The sequence below is a fragment of the Lutra lutra genome, chromosome 10, assembly GCF_902655055.1.
Source record: "Lutra lutra chromosome 10, mLutLut1.2, whole genome shotgun sequence".
NCBI classification, from domain to species: domain Eukaryota; kingdom Metazoa; phylum Chordata; class Mammalia; order Carnivora; family Mustelidae; genus Lutra; species Lutra lutra.
The window spans coordinates 1,226,386-1,242,417 of record NC_062287.1 but is presented as its reverse complement, the minus strand read 5'-3'; the positions used below and the strand labels follow the sequence as shown (position 1 = coordinate 1,242,417).

The window sequence follows — 16,032 nt, the reverse complement described above, 5'->3', positions numbered from 1 at the left end:
TTTTCGTAGTCCTAGGATTTGCTTTAACTTGGGCATAGTTACGTGTTGGTCCCTAAATTGGCTTAATGTAGTTTTCAGTTGTTTTAATTATCTTAACCCTTAGAAAACTTTAATAGGGCTCTGTTGAGGAATAGAAACAGCCTGGTAGCTAAAACCTAGACGTGCTCGAGGATTGTAGACTGTAACAACTGTGATTGATTAAAATCTGTCATTGTGTAGAATACTTCTGTACCTTCATTTATTTTCAGGCTGTTAATTCATACAGACTTTGTGTATGTAAATTGCCTTTCTGTTTCGTGTGGAAGAATTTGTGGGTGTGAGTTTGTGTAGAAGTAGCCTCCAGTAGCCATTTCCTCGGTATGGGAGGACAGAGTTGCCACTTCCTTCGCAGGGACGTTACTCTCTAGTTGCCATCGTTGTTCGGTAACTGCCACATTGCCCCTCAGATGGGATTTGATCTGTAGACCCGTACACTGCACTCCTGTGCTCTGTCGGGTGCTTTGCCGCTTATCTGTTAACACAGTGACACAGAAGGCTGGTTCTGCCCTCTGCTGAGCACGCTGAGAGGGCAGGGAGGGCCCTGGGACGCTGCCACCCCACGTCCAGGGGAACAAGACAGGCGCTAGAGTGTGGAAGCACAGCCGCTGATGAGATTAACTGAGGCTGCGTGAGATGGGAGAGGCTGTACGCAGGGATCCTTTGATGAACTGGGCCTTGAAGCATGGGTAGGATTTTGATGGTGAAGGATATAGGAAATGTTACTGCTGAAGAGAAGTCATGAGCAGAGCCTTAGGAAAGGAACGCGCGCGCGCGTGCGTGTGTGTGTGAAGAAGTAGTCTGGTTGGTTCTAATCCAAAGGTACGTAAAGAAAATCGACAGAATAGGTTTGAATTCCAGATGGCGGGAATAATGTGGACAGAGCTTCAGCCCTATGTTACAGACCGTGGGAAGTCATCAGAGAGCAGATAGTTTGCAACAGAGCCGTTGTTTTCATGTCTGATGGTCACAGACTCTTGCGAGAGCTTTATGAAATCTGGCCCCCTCCCCATGACGACGCACCTGTGCTGCTATACACAGCGCGGCTCTTCCTCGCATCCGTGCCTGCTGGAGTCCAAGGGTGCTCACTGGCCAGAGCGGAGAGCTTTTCTCACATCTGCTAGCTGAGAGAGGGGTTGGAACAAGGGTGAGACACCATGTTGGTAGAGAAGACAGCATAGGACCCTGAAAGGACTGTCCTTGATTACGATCATGAGCAGATGCGGCGGGAGGTAGGCACCTGCCAGGAGTGGCAGCAACTACGCTGCCTGTCCTGCGTGACTGGTTGTCCGCCCTCTAGTCTCTGTAGTGAGCTGTGGACTGTGGAGATCCAAGGCAGGATCTGGCTTGACTGGATTTAGGTAAGAAAGGAATGGGGAGCATTTATCTGACTTTTTGGTGAGGATGGAAGAGTGAGGTGGACAGGGTGCTGTGGTGTGTGTTGTGTGTGACTGTCATTTATGTAGCATTTGGGGCCCAACTGCTGATTGCCATTAGCATTCTTCTGCTGTGCTCTCCATGACAATTTTAAATGCCCCCTCCACATTTCCAAATACCCCCACGGATGTACCGTTTTGGTCAGTAGACCTCATTCAGAGAAAGTTCTAGATATAGAACTTCGTGAGTAAAATTTTTCTGTTGTGTATCAGTGTCACAGCATGCTTATTTGGGACTTCTCTAAAGAAGAGAATCTCACGTAGATCTAATATGTAAATGGTAATTTCTTCTCATTTTGGAGGTCTTTAAATTAGAAGCAGAAATTTAAAAGCCTCCCATTAATCAAATATTTAGCAATACTCAGGAAATTAATGTCTAAGTCCTAATGTTGAGATTTAAACTCGTTTCTACTCATTCTAACCAGTCGCCTTGGGGAATGGCATCCTTTGGTGCCAGTGTCCCTAAAATCCGTGGGGTTTTGTTTAGTTGTTATTTAGAAACTCTCTTGCTTTCTGTGATGTACCAGTGAAGTGTGCGTTTCTTTTTACTTCAAGGGAAACGTCCTTTCTAATCTTTCCGAGTTACGAGGTATGGACATGCTAATCTCCGAGTCTCTCTTGGGCTGGGTTAACTGTGAGAGTTGTAAAGGGTCCGTGACCGCTTGGGTACGCTCCCGGCTTTGCCAGTCCTTCAGTTCCTGTGCTGTGAGTACTGACCACGAAAGCTTGTTCTCTTGTTTCTTTCACTCTTCAAGAAGAAAACATCAGTTGTTTGTGTTCTGTGAGATTCTTTCTCTGCTCGGGACTGAGGTAGGCGGTGGGAGTGGTGTGAGGTAGTTCGCGCGGGTGATTGTGAGCCACGGGCCTGAGAAGGGGCGTCTCTCGCAGAGAACTGTCGTGATCACGGGGCCCGTGGATTCCTTACCGCACGGCTGTCTGTTCCTCTTCCTGTCCCGTTAAAATGAGGGGTCAGTGACGTGCCCGCAGCCGCAGGGAAACCACAACTTCTGCCGAGGGAGAGGTTGGAATTGCACCTGGTCTCTCGGTTTGACTGGAAGCTTAGCTTTTCACTTTCTGTCTTAAGCTTATTGAGATCGTAGCCTAAATAATATCGCTGCTCTGTGTACCTGCGGGATGTAAAGTATTGGGAAAGATTGTGATTTCTTGGATTCCTGTCTCCTTGGTAACTTGTAAGTCACCACTTCTACACTTGATGATTTTGTTGGAACTGCAGTTTCCGCTAACCTTTCCCCAGGGAGGGACTTTGAAACTTTATAATCAAATAAATACATACATTGTGCCTTTAAAATTTTTTTACTTTGTGGCTTCTTTTTGGTATTCGTACTTCTGTTTAACAAATAATTTTGGAATGCCTTCCTATGCCAGGCCCTGAAGAATGATTTCAAACTCTGGGGGCAGTAGGAGAAGGAACTTCTGAACACAGGGAAGCAGCCTCTGTCATGTTCGCCTTCCTGAGTCTCAAGTGTATTAAGATTCTGAATGAGATTTTGTGAGAAAATGTGAATCACATTACTAAAAACATGTGAAAAACACTTCTTCAGAAAGCTACAAAGATTGAGAAGATGAGGCCTCTACTTAAGATAGGTGTATGAGGAAGGTAGTACACGTAAGAGGCTCCCTAAAATGTCGTACTCCCGAACATCATCAGCTGATCATTCCGGCGATGCCGAAGACGGCCCAATTGCCAAGCACCATTATAGGAGTGTGTAATCAGAGAATTTGTTTCTTTTGTATATCCCTCTGGTAGAAGTTAACTAAATTTTCGACGCCATTAAAGCTTTATTTTTCATATAATGGAGAATATTTGTGCTGATAAAAGCCACTTAGTGAAATTGTATGTTATATGTTTTTAGTAAGTAGTAAGAATAAACCTTTCTTGTTTCTGCATGAAATATATACTCATTCGTATATAGGAACTAGGCCCCAGACAGATTGGACAGTTAACTTACCCAGATTTTGATTTATTTTTCGGGCCATATGGCAGACTAAATGTGCGAAGAAATCATTTATCATGTAAAACACTTAAATGCTGGATAAAATGTAAAAGCATCTTTTAAAGAGCATGCCTGGACTTGACTATAAATTAAGGAAGATAATTAGAGACCGGAAATAACAAGAGCTGGTAATGCCATAGGGATCTGTGGAGCCGGCATTTACTTTAAGGTTGCCTGCCTATTCCTAGTCACCTAGGGTCTGGCCATTAGCCAGTGGTGCATCTAGCAAGTAAGAGACAAAATTGCAAGGCCTGAGTAGGGTGAGAATCTGATCAGAATTCTCAAATTAAGTCATGGATATCACACCTACCCAGTAGATGGAGATACGAATGCGTGGGCTTGCTTCTACATACAGTGAAGGGCTTATCCCCAAGAGAATTCTTGTAAAAAAAATTCTTCGTCAGGCAGATGAAAGCTGTAATTCATTATTGGTATGACAGGCCAAAAATCTTTACAAATGTCCCAGCTAAGTAGCCTTGTGTATAGTGGAAGCCATTCTTCTGTATAGGAAGACATTTTAAGCAGAAGCCTCAATTTCTGCAGAAAAAGGTTCAGTGTTCATTAACTAACAATCAAAAAATCACTAAGCATGTTGGGAAACAGATCTTAAACTTCAGAATTAGACTCTTAAACGGTAGTATTTTGAATTGTAATGTCAGCATGAAATATAAATACATTATATTTAAAGAAAGAAAGAATTGTGTCAGATGATCAGATTTCAGATGCGTAATTAAATCTCTGAAAGTGAAAAATACTCGAGATTTAGAACTCCGTGGGCGAATTACAAAGGAGGTGGATGCAGATGAAATAGGAATTGGTGACCTAGAGTATCTGAGGAAAATAGTTAAGAGGCTGAGGGCCATAGTAGATAAACATTTTTTCACTGTGAGTTTTCTGTACATTTTAGGTGGAAGTCCTCATTGAGTACATGGTCTGCAGATATCTTCTCCCACTCTGTAGCTTATTTTTTTCATCTTCTTATGAGGACTTAGAGCAAAAGTTTTTAATTTAGATGATTTTCAGTTGATCAGTTTTTCCTTTTGTGAATTGTGCTTTTGGTGTCAAATCCAAGAATTCTTTCCCTACATCCTGAGAATTTTATGTTTTTTTTCCTGGAAGTGTTTATATTTTTATATTTTACCTTTAAATTAGTGATGAATTTTGAGTTCATTTCTTTAAAAGATGTGAGATGGGTTTTTGTTTGTTCTTTGACTACAGAATTCCACTTGCTCCACATTTCCATTTGTTGAAAAAGGTCTTTCCTCTATTAAATTGCTTTTGTACCTTTGTCCTTTAGCAGTTGGACATACTTGTGTGTGGGTCTGTCTCTGGGTTCTCTGTTCTTTGGATCTGTGTGTTAACCTCCTGCCGCACCACACAGTCTAGGTGACAGCTGCTGTATACGAAGTCTGGAACCATGTAACTGATTGATTTCGTTTCTTCGTTTCTTTCCTTTTTTTTTTTTTTTAAAGATTTTATTTATTTGTTTTGGGGCGCCTGGGTGACTCAATGGGTTAAAGCCTCTGCCTTCGGCTCAGGTCATGATCTCAGGATCCTGGGATCAAGCCCCACATCAGGCTCTCTCCTCAGCAGGGAGCCTGCTTCCCCCTCTCTCTCTGCCTGCTTGTGATCTCTCTCTCTCTCAAATAAATAGAATCTTTAAAAAAAAAATTTTTTTTTATTTATTTGTTTAGAGAGAGAGCACAAGCAGAGGGAAGGTCAGAGGGAGAGGGACAGAGAGAATCTCAATCAGACTCTGCACTGAGTGCAGAGCTCGACAAGGGGCTCAATCCCAGGACCCTGAGATGATTGATATTTTTTTCAGAATTGTTTCAGCTCTTCCAATTTCTTTGCTTTTCCTAAAATTTTAGAATGATCTTCCTTTTACCTACAAAAAAATCTTAACTGTGATTTTGGTTAAACTGTGTAGAGAATATGGGGAGAATTGACATCTATACTATTTTGGGTCTTCGAATACACGCAAGATAGATATGTCTCTTTTTGGTGTTTAATTTCTTTCATCATTTGTGTATAGTTTTCAGCATACATACAAATTCTGTATGTTTTGTTAGCATTACACATAAATGTTTCAGTTTTTATTTTCAGCCACTGTAAATAGCATTGTATTTTTAATTGCGCATCCATATATTCATTACTAATACAGTTGATTTTTGTGTGGTTGTCTTGTATCCTGTGCCCTTGCCAAACTCACTGTAAGTTTTTGTGTATGTATGTCATCCTTGGGTTGTCATGTCATATGATTATAACATAAAATAGGGAAACAGAGACCGTTTTCTTTCTTTTCCAGTCTTGTATGTCCTTTATTTCCTTTCCTTGACATATTGCATTGGCTGGCACTTCTACCACTGTGCTGATGAATGTGCCTGGTGAGAGCGGACATCCCCTCCTGGCTCACCAGCCCAGGGCCTGCATTCAGTCTCTTACTGTGAAGTGTGGCAGCTATCGGTTGTTGCTCTAAGTCAGGCTGAGGGAGTTCTCTCCGTGTCTTCCTGTGAGTTTTCACATGAATGCACGTGAAATATTTTAAATACCCTCTGTGCATTAAATCGTCTAATCATGCAGCTTTTCTTTTTTTAGACTGTTAATGTGATTATATTTTGGTTTTTGAATATTGAGTCCATTTGCATACCTGGAGTGAATCCCACGTGGTTGTGGTATATAATCGTTTTTATATACTGCTGAATTCTTTTTGTTAATATTTCGTTAAGAATTCATGAGAGATATTGGTCTATTATTGTCTTTTTCTTATCTATTTCTTGGGGTATAATTGACATAACATTGTTCATTTCGGGTGTATTACATAATGTAGTCAGTATTTGTGTATGTTGGGAAATGATCACAGTAAGTCTAATTAACATCCATCTTCATACATAGTTAAAATTTTTTTCTTGTGATTTTTTTTTTTTTTATACTGCCTGTAACTGGTTTTGATGTCAAGGTAAATCTGGCTTTATAAAAGGAATTGGATAGTTTTTCCTTATATTTTTTGGAAGGTATAGCATAGAATTGGCCTTCAGAGATTGGTACCATTTTCCATTGAAACTGCCTGAATCTACAGATTTCTTTTTTAGAAGTTTTGAAATTTTGAATTTGTTTTTTAGTGGTTAAAGGGCCACTCAAATTACTATTTATTTCAAATCATTTTATCAGATTATTTATTTTGTGTTGTTAATGTGTTACATTCAGAACTGGTCCATTTCATCTAAGTAGCCAAATTTATATGCTTTTGATATCTACAGGTCTGTAATGGCACCTTTTGTTTCATTCCTGACGGTGGTGATTTTTGTATTTTTTTTCCTTTGTCATTCTTGCTAGATAGAGTCTTGTCCTTTTCATTGACTCTTTTCTGAAGAATCCGCTCTTTGTTTCATTGATATTTCTCTTTTCTATTTTCAATCTTACTGATTTCTGCTCTTAATTTACTTTCTCCTTCTTGCTTTAGGTTTATTTTGCTCTTCTTTTTCTAGATTCTGAAGATAGGAGCTCAGATTATGGATTGAGATTTGTTTCCTCTTTTCTAATTGCATTTAGTTGTGTGAATTTCCCCCTCAGTAGTGCTTTTTGTCTCGGGAAACTTGACTTGTGTTCCTGTGTGCATGCAGTTCAGTGTAGTTTTTGGTCTCCACCGAGACTTGCTCTCACCCATGGATTATTCAGGAGTCTGTTTAGTGTCTAAGTGTTGGGAGATTTTGTTGTTATCTTCCGCTGGTTCTAGTTTGCTTTCATTGTAGTCAGAGAACATACCCTGTGTGATTTCAGTTCTTTTGTATTTGTCAGGGTTTTCTTAATGGCTCAGACTGTGGTGCCTCTTGGTTTATGTTGTGTGGACGCTTGAAAAGAACACGTATTTTTTTGTCATTCAGTGTCATGTTCAAATAGTGTCCATTAGATCTTGTTGGTTGATGGTGTTGAATTCTTTGTTTGCCAGTGTTGTGTCTAGTTCTATCCATTGTTCGCAGAGGAATGTTGACATTTCTAACAGTAATTGTATATTTGTTTATTTCTCCTTTTCTAGAAGTTTTTGCTTCACATATTTTGCAGTTCTTTTGCTTGGTGCACACACATTTGTTACATCTTCTTGGTGGATCGACTTTTTTTTTTTGTTTTGCTTTCTTTTAAGATTTTACTTACTTATTTGACAGAGAGAGAGCGAGCACAAGCAGGGGGAGCAGCAGGCAGAGGGAGAAGAAGAAGCAGGCTCCCCGCTGAGCAAGGAGCCCTACGGTGGGGCTCAGTCCCAGAACTCTGGATCATGACCTGAGCCGAAGGCCGATACTTAACCCACTAGGCCACGCAGGCACCTCTGAATCGACCTTTATTGTAATGTTCCTCTCTGTTCTGATCATTTTCTCTGCTCTGAAATCTACATTAGCTGATAATAATAAAGCTGCCCTTCCTTTCTTAATGTTTCTATGATGTGTCACTTTTCATTCTTTTACTTTCAATCTGCCTGTATTATATTTGAAATCTTTTTCTTCTGGATAGCATATCCTTGGGTCATTTTGGTTTTGTGGGTCTTTTTGATCCACTCTCTCAACCTCTGTCTTCTGATTGATACATGTAGACCACTTACATTTGATAAAATTTTTGATACCTTAAGCTTTAAGTCTGCCTGTATTTTGCAGTTCAGAAATTTCCATTTGGTTCTTTTTTATGTTAGATTTCTTTTCCTGGACTTTCTGTTTCTTCGCTGAGACTTTCTATCTTTTCATTTGTTTTATTTTGTCCATAATTGCTTCTTGAAGCAGTTTCAAAATGGCTCCTTTAAAAATCTGCATCAGATCATTTTAAACATTTCTTGCCATTTCAGTATTTGCACATATTGGCTCTCTTTTTACATTCTGCTTGACATCTTGGTTGTTGGTATGACAAGTGCTTTTTTTACTGGAACCTGAAAATACTGAGGATTATGTTATGAAACTCCGGATCTTATTTAAACCTTCTATTTTAGCTACCTTTCCCTAGCACCACCTCAGAAGGAGGAGGGAATTCCTCATTGCTCTTGGCAGCCCCCACGAGGCCTCCGCTGACGCTGCCCCCAGGCACTGCTCCTTACTACTTGCTGGAGTGGAAGTTCATGCTTTTTTGTGGCTTCCACAGATAGTGTGGGAGGTGAGAGGTCCCCCTGCATGCTAGTGACGGTGAACTGTTGAGGTCCTCCTCCAGGCTCTGCTGATGCGGGTGGGCACGGAGCCAGTTTTTTCTGTGGTGGTTGAATAAAGAAGAGTGTTTTTCTAAAAGTTTTCTTTCTTCCTCGGCTGCTTGATTTTTGTGGGAGGGAGAGCAGGTTTTTGTTGTTTTTTTTTGTTTTTGTCTACTCCACTGACATTCTGGTTTGCTGACTCCTTCATCTCCAGGTCTGGGATAGGTAGGGCAAAAGAAAACCCAGGAAACGTACCACTGTGTTGTTCCTCAGAGTCTCTCAGATGCTTCCAGTTGTATAGCTAATGTCCAGGGCTTTTAGTTGAATTAGCAGGAGACATAGGGAGAAACTACATTTACTTCGTCTTCCTGAAAGCAGAAGTTATTTGTCTAATTAAAAAAAAAAAAAAAAAGAAAGCAAACCATCTGTCCCTCTCCATCCCACACTAGTAAAGTGTCACTTTTCTCTGCTCCCTTTTAGAACCGAGTTCTTTGGCAGCATTTTTCTATACAGTTGACCCTTGAACAGTGGGGAGAATTTTTATTGAAACCTGGAAATTTTGAGTATTATGTTCTAAAACTCTGGATCTTACATAAACATTCTGTTTTAGCTAGTTGCCTCTGACACCACCTTGGCAGAACTTGGAGGGAAGTCTTCATCACTGTTAGCAGGCGTGGGAGTTCCTGCACAGAGACACATCCGTGTGTAACTTCTGACTTCCCTGAAACTTCACTGACTAATAGCCTTCTGGCTGTTGGAAGTAGATTGGAAGCCTCAGCCATAACATAAGCAGTCAAATAGCACATACTTTTTATGTTAAAGGTGTTATATACTATATTCTTGCAATAAAGTAAACTAGAGGAGTAGAGAAAAGAATGTGTTCTTAAACAGATTCCACGTGTAAGTGGACCCGCACAGTTCAGAAATCTATTGTTTGAGGGTCACCTTTACTTATTTTCTCCAGCCCCTTCCTCTCAGTCTCTCTTCAACCTGGTAAGCCTCCCACCCTTCCAGTCCTCTGGAACCATCTTGTTGAGGCACCATTTACAAGTAGGTGAAGTAGTAGTATCCATCAGAACTGTGGCCAAAGCTACAATTGTACTTAGAGGAAAGTCTGTAGCCTTAATTGTACTTTAAAAGAGAAAGAAGCCTTCAATCTAGAACCAATCTAATTTAAGAAGTTAGAGAAAGGATCAACCTGAAGAAAAAGAGATGAAAGATGTACAGACATTAGTAAGAAAGCAAAGCTGCAACTGAGAAAATTAGGAAGTTCTGGCAAGATGATTAAGAAAAACAAAAAAGCAAAAATAAATAGTAATGCATATTAGAAAATGTTATAAATTTAGTCGTCTGTAAATAAAATTATATGTGAAATAAATTATCAAAAAACTTTGTCAATGATCAGTTGATTCAAAAAGAAGTAGAAAATCTGTATGATCCTATAACCATTAAAAACGGCGATTGAGTTGTTAAAAATTCCTTCCTTCAGTGAAAAGACCCAGGTGGTTTTTCAGCTGATTTTGGATAAATGCTAAGTCTAGTATTCAGTACACTTTTTCAGAAAACAAAAAAAAAAAGGGGGGCGGGGGGGTAATAATTGTCATTTAGGTTTTCTGGGGCTTCTGCTATGAGCTTGTTATCAAAATTAGTTGAGTGTGAAAGAGTGAAATTGACAAGCCCGTCTGTTTTATGAATATAGCCAAAACATCTAGCAATGTATGAAATAGGTAAGTTACCCAGTTTGGCTTATTCCAGGAATGCAAGGTTTAATCAACATTAGAAATGCATCCAAAATATTTACACGTTAATAAAATTATGAGTCACATGTCACACTGTCAATTTAGAATAGTGAAGGTCTTTGTTAAATCTGAGAATGCTAGGTGTCCGCTACATGATGAGTACTAAAACTCAGTTTTGAGTGGGAGGCTGTGGGGCACAGTAGATGGCACACTAATTCAGTGGAAGGGAGTCCAATCTGTCAGCCACGGCAAAATGTGAGTTAGGTGTCGGTGAGTGGTATTTTGTGAAACTTGGTGGGAACACCTTGCAGGTAGAGGCAGTACTGTGAGTTAGAGCACAGCTGCGGCACCTGGGCAGGGTCGGTGAGCTAGAGCTCGAGCTCCACGGCGATGAGATGCGCTGTGCGCCATCCGTGAAAGGCGGCCTCTGCGCTGCTTCTTCCTCAGCCATGGAGCATGTCTCAGCCCAGTGAGTCAGGACACCAGTGAAGGTCTTTGGACATTCCGTTGGCCTTTTTCTGTTTCATGTCTGATCTTTAGAAATAACATGGAAACTTGTTTGCACTCTTCTGTACCTTATTTGAGGTCAGGTGCTGCCACTATTTGATTTGATTTTTGTCACTAAAAATGAAGGAATCTGAATTTATGACTGAAGCACTAATATAATGTGTTAATTTTCTCTGTGTTATATTCCTAAACTTCTAAAACCACTCATGGCTGATCTCTTTTCACCAAGCTGGTGCGTGAGAACTTTCCAGTGAAAAATGTGACAGAGGCCAGATTCATTTCCTTTATTCTGCCATCTTTTGAACCTCACAAGTGGTGAAAGCACGTTTCAATACACCTCTTCTTAAGAGAGACTTGTGATTTTACTGGAGTTTTGAGTTGTATTTTTTTAAAGGAAAGTCATTGAACTGAACTTTCACTGATTGTCACGTTTTCTCGTTTTTTCCTTTTTGTTTTTTTTTATTCCACTGGTACATACAGGGCAACAAGTTTGTTAGTAATTCTACATTTGTGAATCAGAATTTTAAACGTAGGTTAATTTCATAAATGCGCTCACTTTTCTCTTAATGCATTTCTTCCAACCCCCTAAAGATACTTTTATTTAATTTTCTGGATTATGTAATGTATTTGGCTTTTTTAATTTAAGGTGTGACTGCACAGAAAAGTTACAGAACAAATTTGACTTTTTGCGCTCACAGTTGAATGATATTTCTTCGTTTAAGAATATCTACAGATATGCCTTTGATTTTGCAAGGGTAGGTGGAATTTCCATGTTTTGTAATTTTAACATTTTTTTAATCTTAAAACCACACTCAGGAGAGTTTTTCCTTATGTTTTAGGATAAAGATCAGAGAAGCCTTGATATTGATACCGCAAAGTCTATGCTAGCTCTTCTGCTTGGAAGGACATGGCCGTTGTTCTCAGTATTTTACCAGTACCTGGAGGTATGTATGTTCTTTATTTTTTTGAAAATATTAACCTAATGAATATTAAATTATAATTTTTATTTTAAAGCTTAATCTGATTGAAAATACACCTTTGATGGAGGAAAAACAGATTTTTAAATACTTATGCTTTTAAAAAAAATCTGCTTAAGTAGTAAAAAGTTTCCATTAAAGTGTGTACATATACGTTGTCATTTTTAGACACAAGTTCATGTTCATTAATACAGTCTGTACATGAGATACTTGTATTCCAGCCCTGCATCCCTCTCATAAAAAAAGTAACCTTCAAGAAATACATTTTAGCAAAAATGTGCTTTTTGCAGAATTGGTTTCTTGGGCTTTTGGCAGAAGAGATTTGATGCTGGTATACAAATATCAAGCTTCTAAATCGGGTTTTTTTTTTTTTTTTTTTTTAAGATTTTATTTATTTATTTGTCAGAGATAGAGCGCACAAGCATGGGGAGTGGCAGGATGAGGGAGAAGCAGACTCCATGCTGAGCAAGGAGCCTGATGCTGCTGGACTTGATCCCAGGATCCTGGGATCATGACATGAGTGGAAGGCAGATTCTTTTTTTTTTTTTTTTTTTTTTTAAGATTTTATTTATTTATTTGACAGAGAGAAATCACAAGTAGGCAGAGCGGCAGGCAGAGAGAGAGGAGGAAGCAGGCTCCCCGCCAAGCAGAGAGCCCGATACGGGGCTCGATCCCAGGACCCTGGGATCATGACCTGAGCCGAAGGCAGAGGCTTTAACCCACTGAGCCACCCAGGCGCCCCTGGAAGGCAGATTCTTAACCAACTCAGCCACCCGGGCAATCCCATCAGGTTTCTTTAATATAAGATCTTAGGCTGAAATCTACATAAGGGAACCGGTTGTAGTAATAATAAAACTTTATTTTTTACTTAGGTTCAATCCAAATAATTAGAATTAAAATATTTTATGTTCACAAATATGAGAATGGCTGTAATCCTGTACTTCAGTGTACTGATGAGTGAGTGATGTATGCTGAGTTCATGGAGAAAATTTTCTTTTAGAAGGTTTAACATAGCACCCATTGCCAGCAGTGGTTCTGAGAATACTTTTCTTCTTTCCATTGCTTTCTTTGGTTTTCTACGTGTTTTTGTGTCTTCAACTTTAGGGTTTTTCAGTATGGCTTGCTCACCATTTCTTTAGTACAGATGCTTTTTGTTTTTGCTTTGATTTTTCATAAAGCTGATTATCATAGCAAATTCCTCAGAATAATTTTGTGTAAAGCTTCTGATAAGAAGCAATGATACGGGGTGTCTGGGTGGCTCAGTTGGTTAAGCTTTTCCCTTTGGCTCATGGCATGGTCCCAGGGTTCTGGGATTGAATCCTACATCCAGCTCCTTGCACAGTGGGGACCCTACCTCTCCCTCTGCCTCTGCTTCTTCCCTGCTTATGCTTTCTCTTTCTCTGACAACTAAATAATTAAAATCTTCAGTACTCGTTATGCAGAGGGTGTTCGGCCTGCAATGCTTCTTTAGTTCTTTGTAACACTGTTTTGAGTTACGTCTTATTCCCCTTCAGCAAATGAAGAAGTGGGCTCTGTCGTTAAATAATGCTCCCAGGGTCACCCAAGTAAGTGGAGAAGTGGGGTTAGAACCGAAGTCAGTACTCTTTGCCTGCCTGCAAAGATGCCAACTTCAACATGTGGCTGAACAGTGAACCTCAGTGAAGACGGGTGTTGTGGGAGGCAGCAGGAGGGGCACAGTGGCTGTCGATCTTGAGCTCAGTGTGGTTCCAAAGTATGTTCCTAAGCAGACTCGAGTTTTACACTTACTCGATGCTCCTGTTATTTCTCTAGAATGAAGGAAAGATAAAGGAAAACGTCACTTGGGTAATGTTAACATGTAAATGTCCCTGAGATTTGTCTTAGAAGCACACATAATTTAAAAAGGAATAAGTGTTTTAAGAAAAAGACCAAATCACAAAAAACGTTATAACTAGATTTATTGAAGTCAGTTCCTAATAAATAATGCTTGTTCTGTATTCAAAATATTTACATCATTTTCTACAGCAATCAAAGTATCGTGTTATGAACAAAGATCAGTGGTACAACGTATTAGAATTCAGCAGAACTGTCCATGCCGATCTTAGTAACTATGATGAAGATGGTGCTTGTAAGTATGTTTTCCTACAAAAATAAAATTCTTACAACCTTAGATGAGAATATACATTTGTGTAGCATTGCTATAAAGGATTCAGATTTTCTAGCAGTAACTTTTATTATTTAATCATACGGAAAGTGTGGGGAAGGCAGGTGTAGAATGTAGACCAAGAGCTTCGACTGAGCAGTGTATTACAAGCAGGGGCGCCTGGGCAGCCCAGTCAGTCAAAGTGTCCGACTCTTTGATTTCAGCTCAGGTCATGATCTTGGCCTCCGTGTTCAGTGGGGAGTCTGCTTGAGATTCTCTCCCTCTCCCGTAACCTTCCCCCTCCACTTGCTCTTGCTCTGTCTTATGCTTGCTGTCTCTCAAATAAAATCTCTTAAAAGAAATGCAATTTTTCAGTCATTCAAGTTATTTGTCAGTATTCTTCAGTGGAAAGGACAGCATGTCTCAGCTGTTAACTGTCAGTGCCTTAGCAGATGTGTGAGGTAATGATCAGTTAGGTAGGCCGTGTTCTCTGTGACAGTGCAAGATGTCTTCCGTTTTCCACCTCCAGTTCGGTTGCACGTGTTGTGTTACTGTTGGGAAGTTGTGTGGTGAGACACATTCCTATAAACATCAATTGAGATGTGGACTTACTTAGAGAAGGGGCAACTTTATTTCTCAGCGCACACGCGCATGTGCGTGTGTGTGGTGACCTCTCCCTACAGAATGTGTAGCAATAATATTTTTAGAGACCGTACCTTGGCAGCAGTAAGCCAGCGGCCCAAGGACTATCTGTGGCCTGAGGATGTGCATATTGTGTGTGTGTTTGAGGCAACCTTTAAGTTACAAGTTTTTGCATAAAAACAAAGCTTCCAGATTTGTTTGAAAAATCAGAAAATCTGACAAAACTGTACCTGGAATTAGTGAGTGAAGCCGAGTGGTAGCCCGTGTTAGACTCGCTTCCCGCTTTGCTGGCCCGCGGCTTATGCCAACGGCCAGCTTGCTTTTCAGCGGCCGTATCTAGCCGGGCTTGCCTGCTGCTGGTCTTAGAGTAGAGAAGTGTGTCTGTGAAATCAGAAAAAGAGAGACCACCAGAACGTTATGTGTTTTGAGGAAAATAGAGCTAGCAATTTTTTTTTTCTGGCAGTGAGTTTTCCTCTATTTAAAAAAAGAGATAACAGTGAGGTCATTTAAACTGCCTACGTGGCTTCTGTCAGGAAATGAGTTTGTACCTCCCCCCCCCCCCCCCCCCCGCCTTATACAAATGTCTTTGTAGAGTCACTCTTAGGCCAGCTGTTGATTAGACACCTGCTGCGTGTTTAGACTCGTACTGGGGCCTGTTACCGGCCCCTTCACCAAGCTTACACATTTCATAGTGAGGGAACCTGGAAATGCTACGTTAAACACTTTCAGTGTACCTTAGTAACGAAATAGCAGGATGCTATGAACACGTAGAGAAAGGGAGAGGTGAATCTTGACTTAGTTATTGGAGAGTTCTTCGAACACCGGAACCTTGCAAAGAAAGTTGCAGCAAATACCCATGGTGGGAAGTCCCTTCTGTCTGGAAAGAAAGGCTAGGGAAGCAAGCTCTGGGGAGTCCAGCAGCGGAATGGGGAGCAGAACCCCCGCGGCGGCAGAGGGTCCATTCTCAACACTGGCACAGGGCTTGTGGACAGGGTGTCCTATAGTTGGAGGGATAAGTTCACTCAATTCTAACAAGAATTGCTTCTTTATTTCTAGGGCCTGTTCTTCTCGATGAATTTGTTGAGTGGCAAAAAATCCGTCAAACATCATAGCAAGAACTAATGTGAAGAAAATGCAAACCTTTCGGCATCCATGTGTACACCGGCTAACAAGACGAGGAAAACATCTAAAGGGTGCATTTTCATTCATATGAAAGACTTCTCATAGTACTTTTTTTTCCTTTTTTTTAAAGGAAGTTTTCTTGTTACATGTGATGGGCATTGAGCCACACCTCTTCTGAGACTGAATATTGAAGCTTTTGTTTTGAGTTATGTTTATAACATTTATTTCAGAACAATAAAGATTCAGATTTGTGACAAAGGCCTTAAAGTGAA

At 40.3% G+C, this 16,032-nt stretch overlaps 1 protein-coding gene across 4 annotated transcripts in view; it reads left to right on the top strand.

Annotated features, from left to right (window-relative positions):
* DCUN1D5 (defective in cullin neddylation 1 domain containing 5) overlaps positions 1-16,032 on the top strand; it is a 26,402-nt gene extending 10,370 nt beyond the window's left edge. For all 4 annotated transcript variants that reach the window (XM_047692884.1, XM_047692883.1, XM_047692885.1 and 1 more), the window contains 4 exons: positions 11,544-11,652; positions 11,737-11,841; positions 13,879-13,981; positions 15,695-16,032. In XM_047692884.1, coding sequence (XP_047548840.1) covers positions 11,544-11,652; positions 11,737-11,841; positions 13,879-13,981; positions 15,695-15,750 — 373 coding nt within the window. In that variant the 3' untranslated portion in view covers positions 15,751-16,032. The remainder of the gene's footprint in view (positions 1-11,543; positions 11,653-11,736; positions 11,842-13,878; positions 13,982-15,694) is intronic.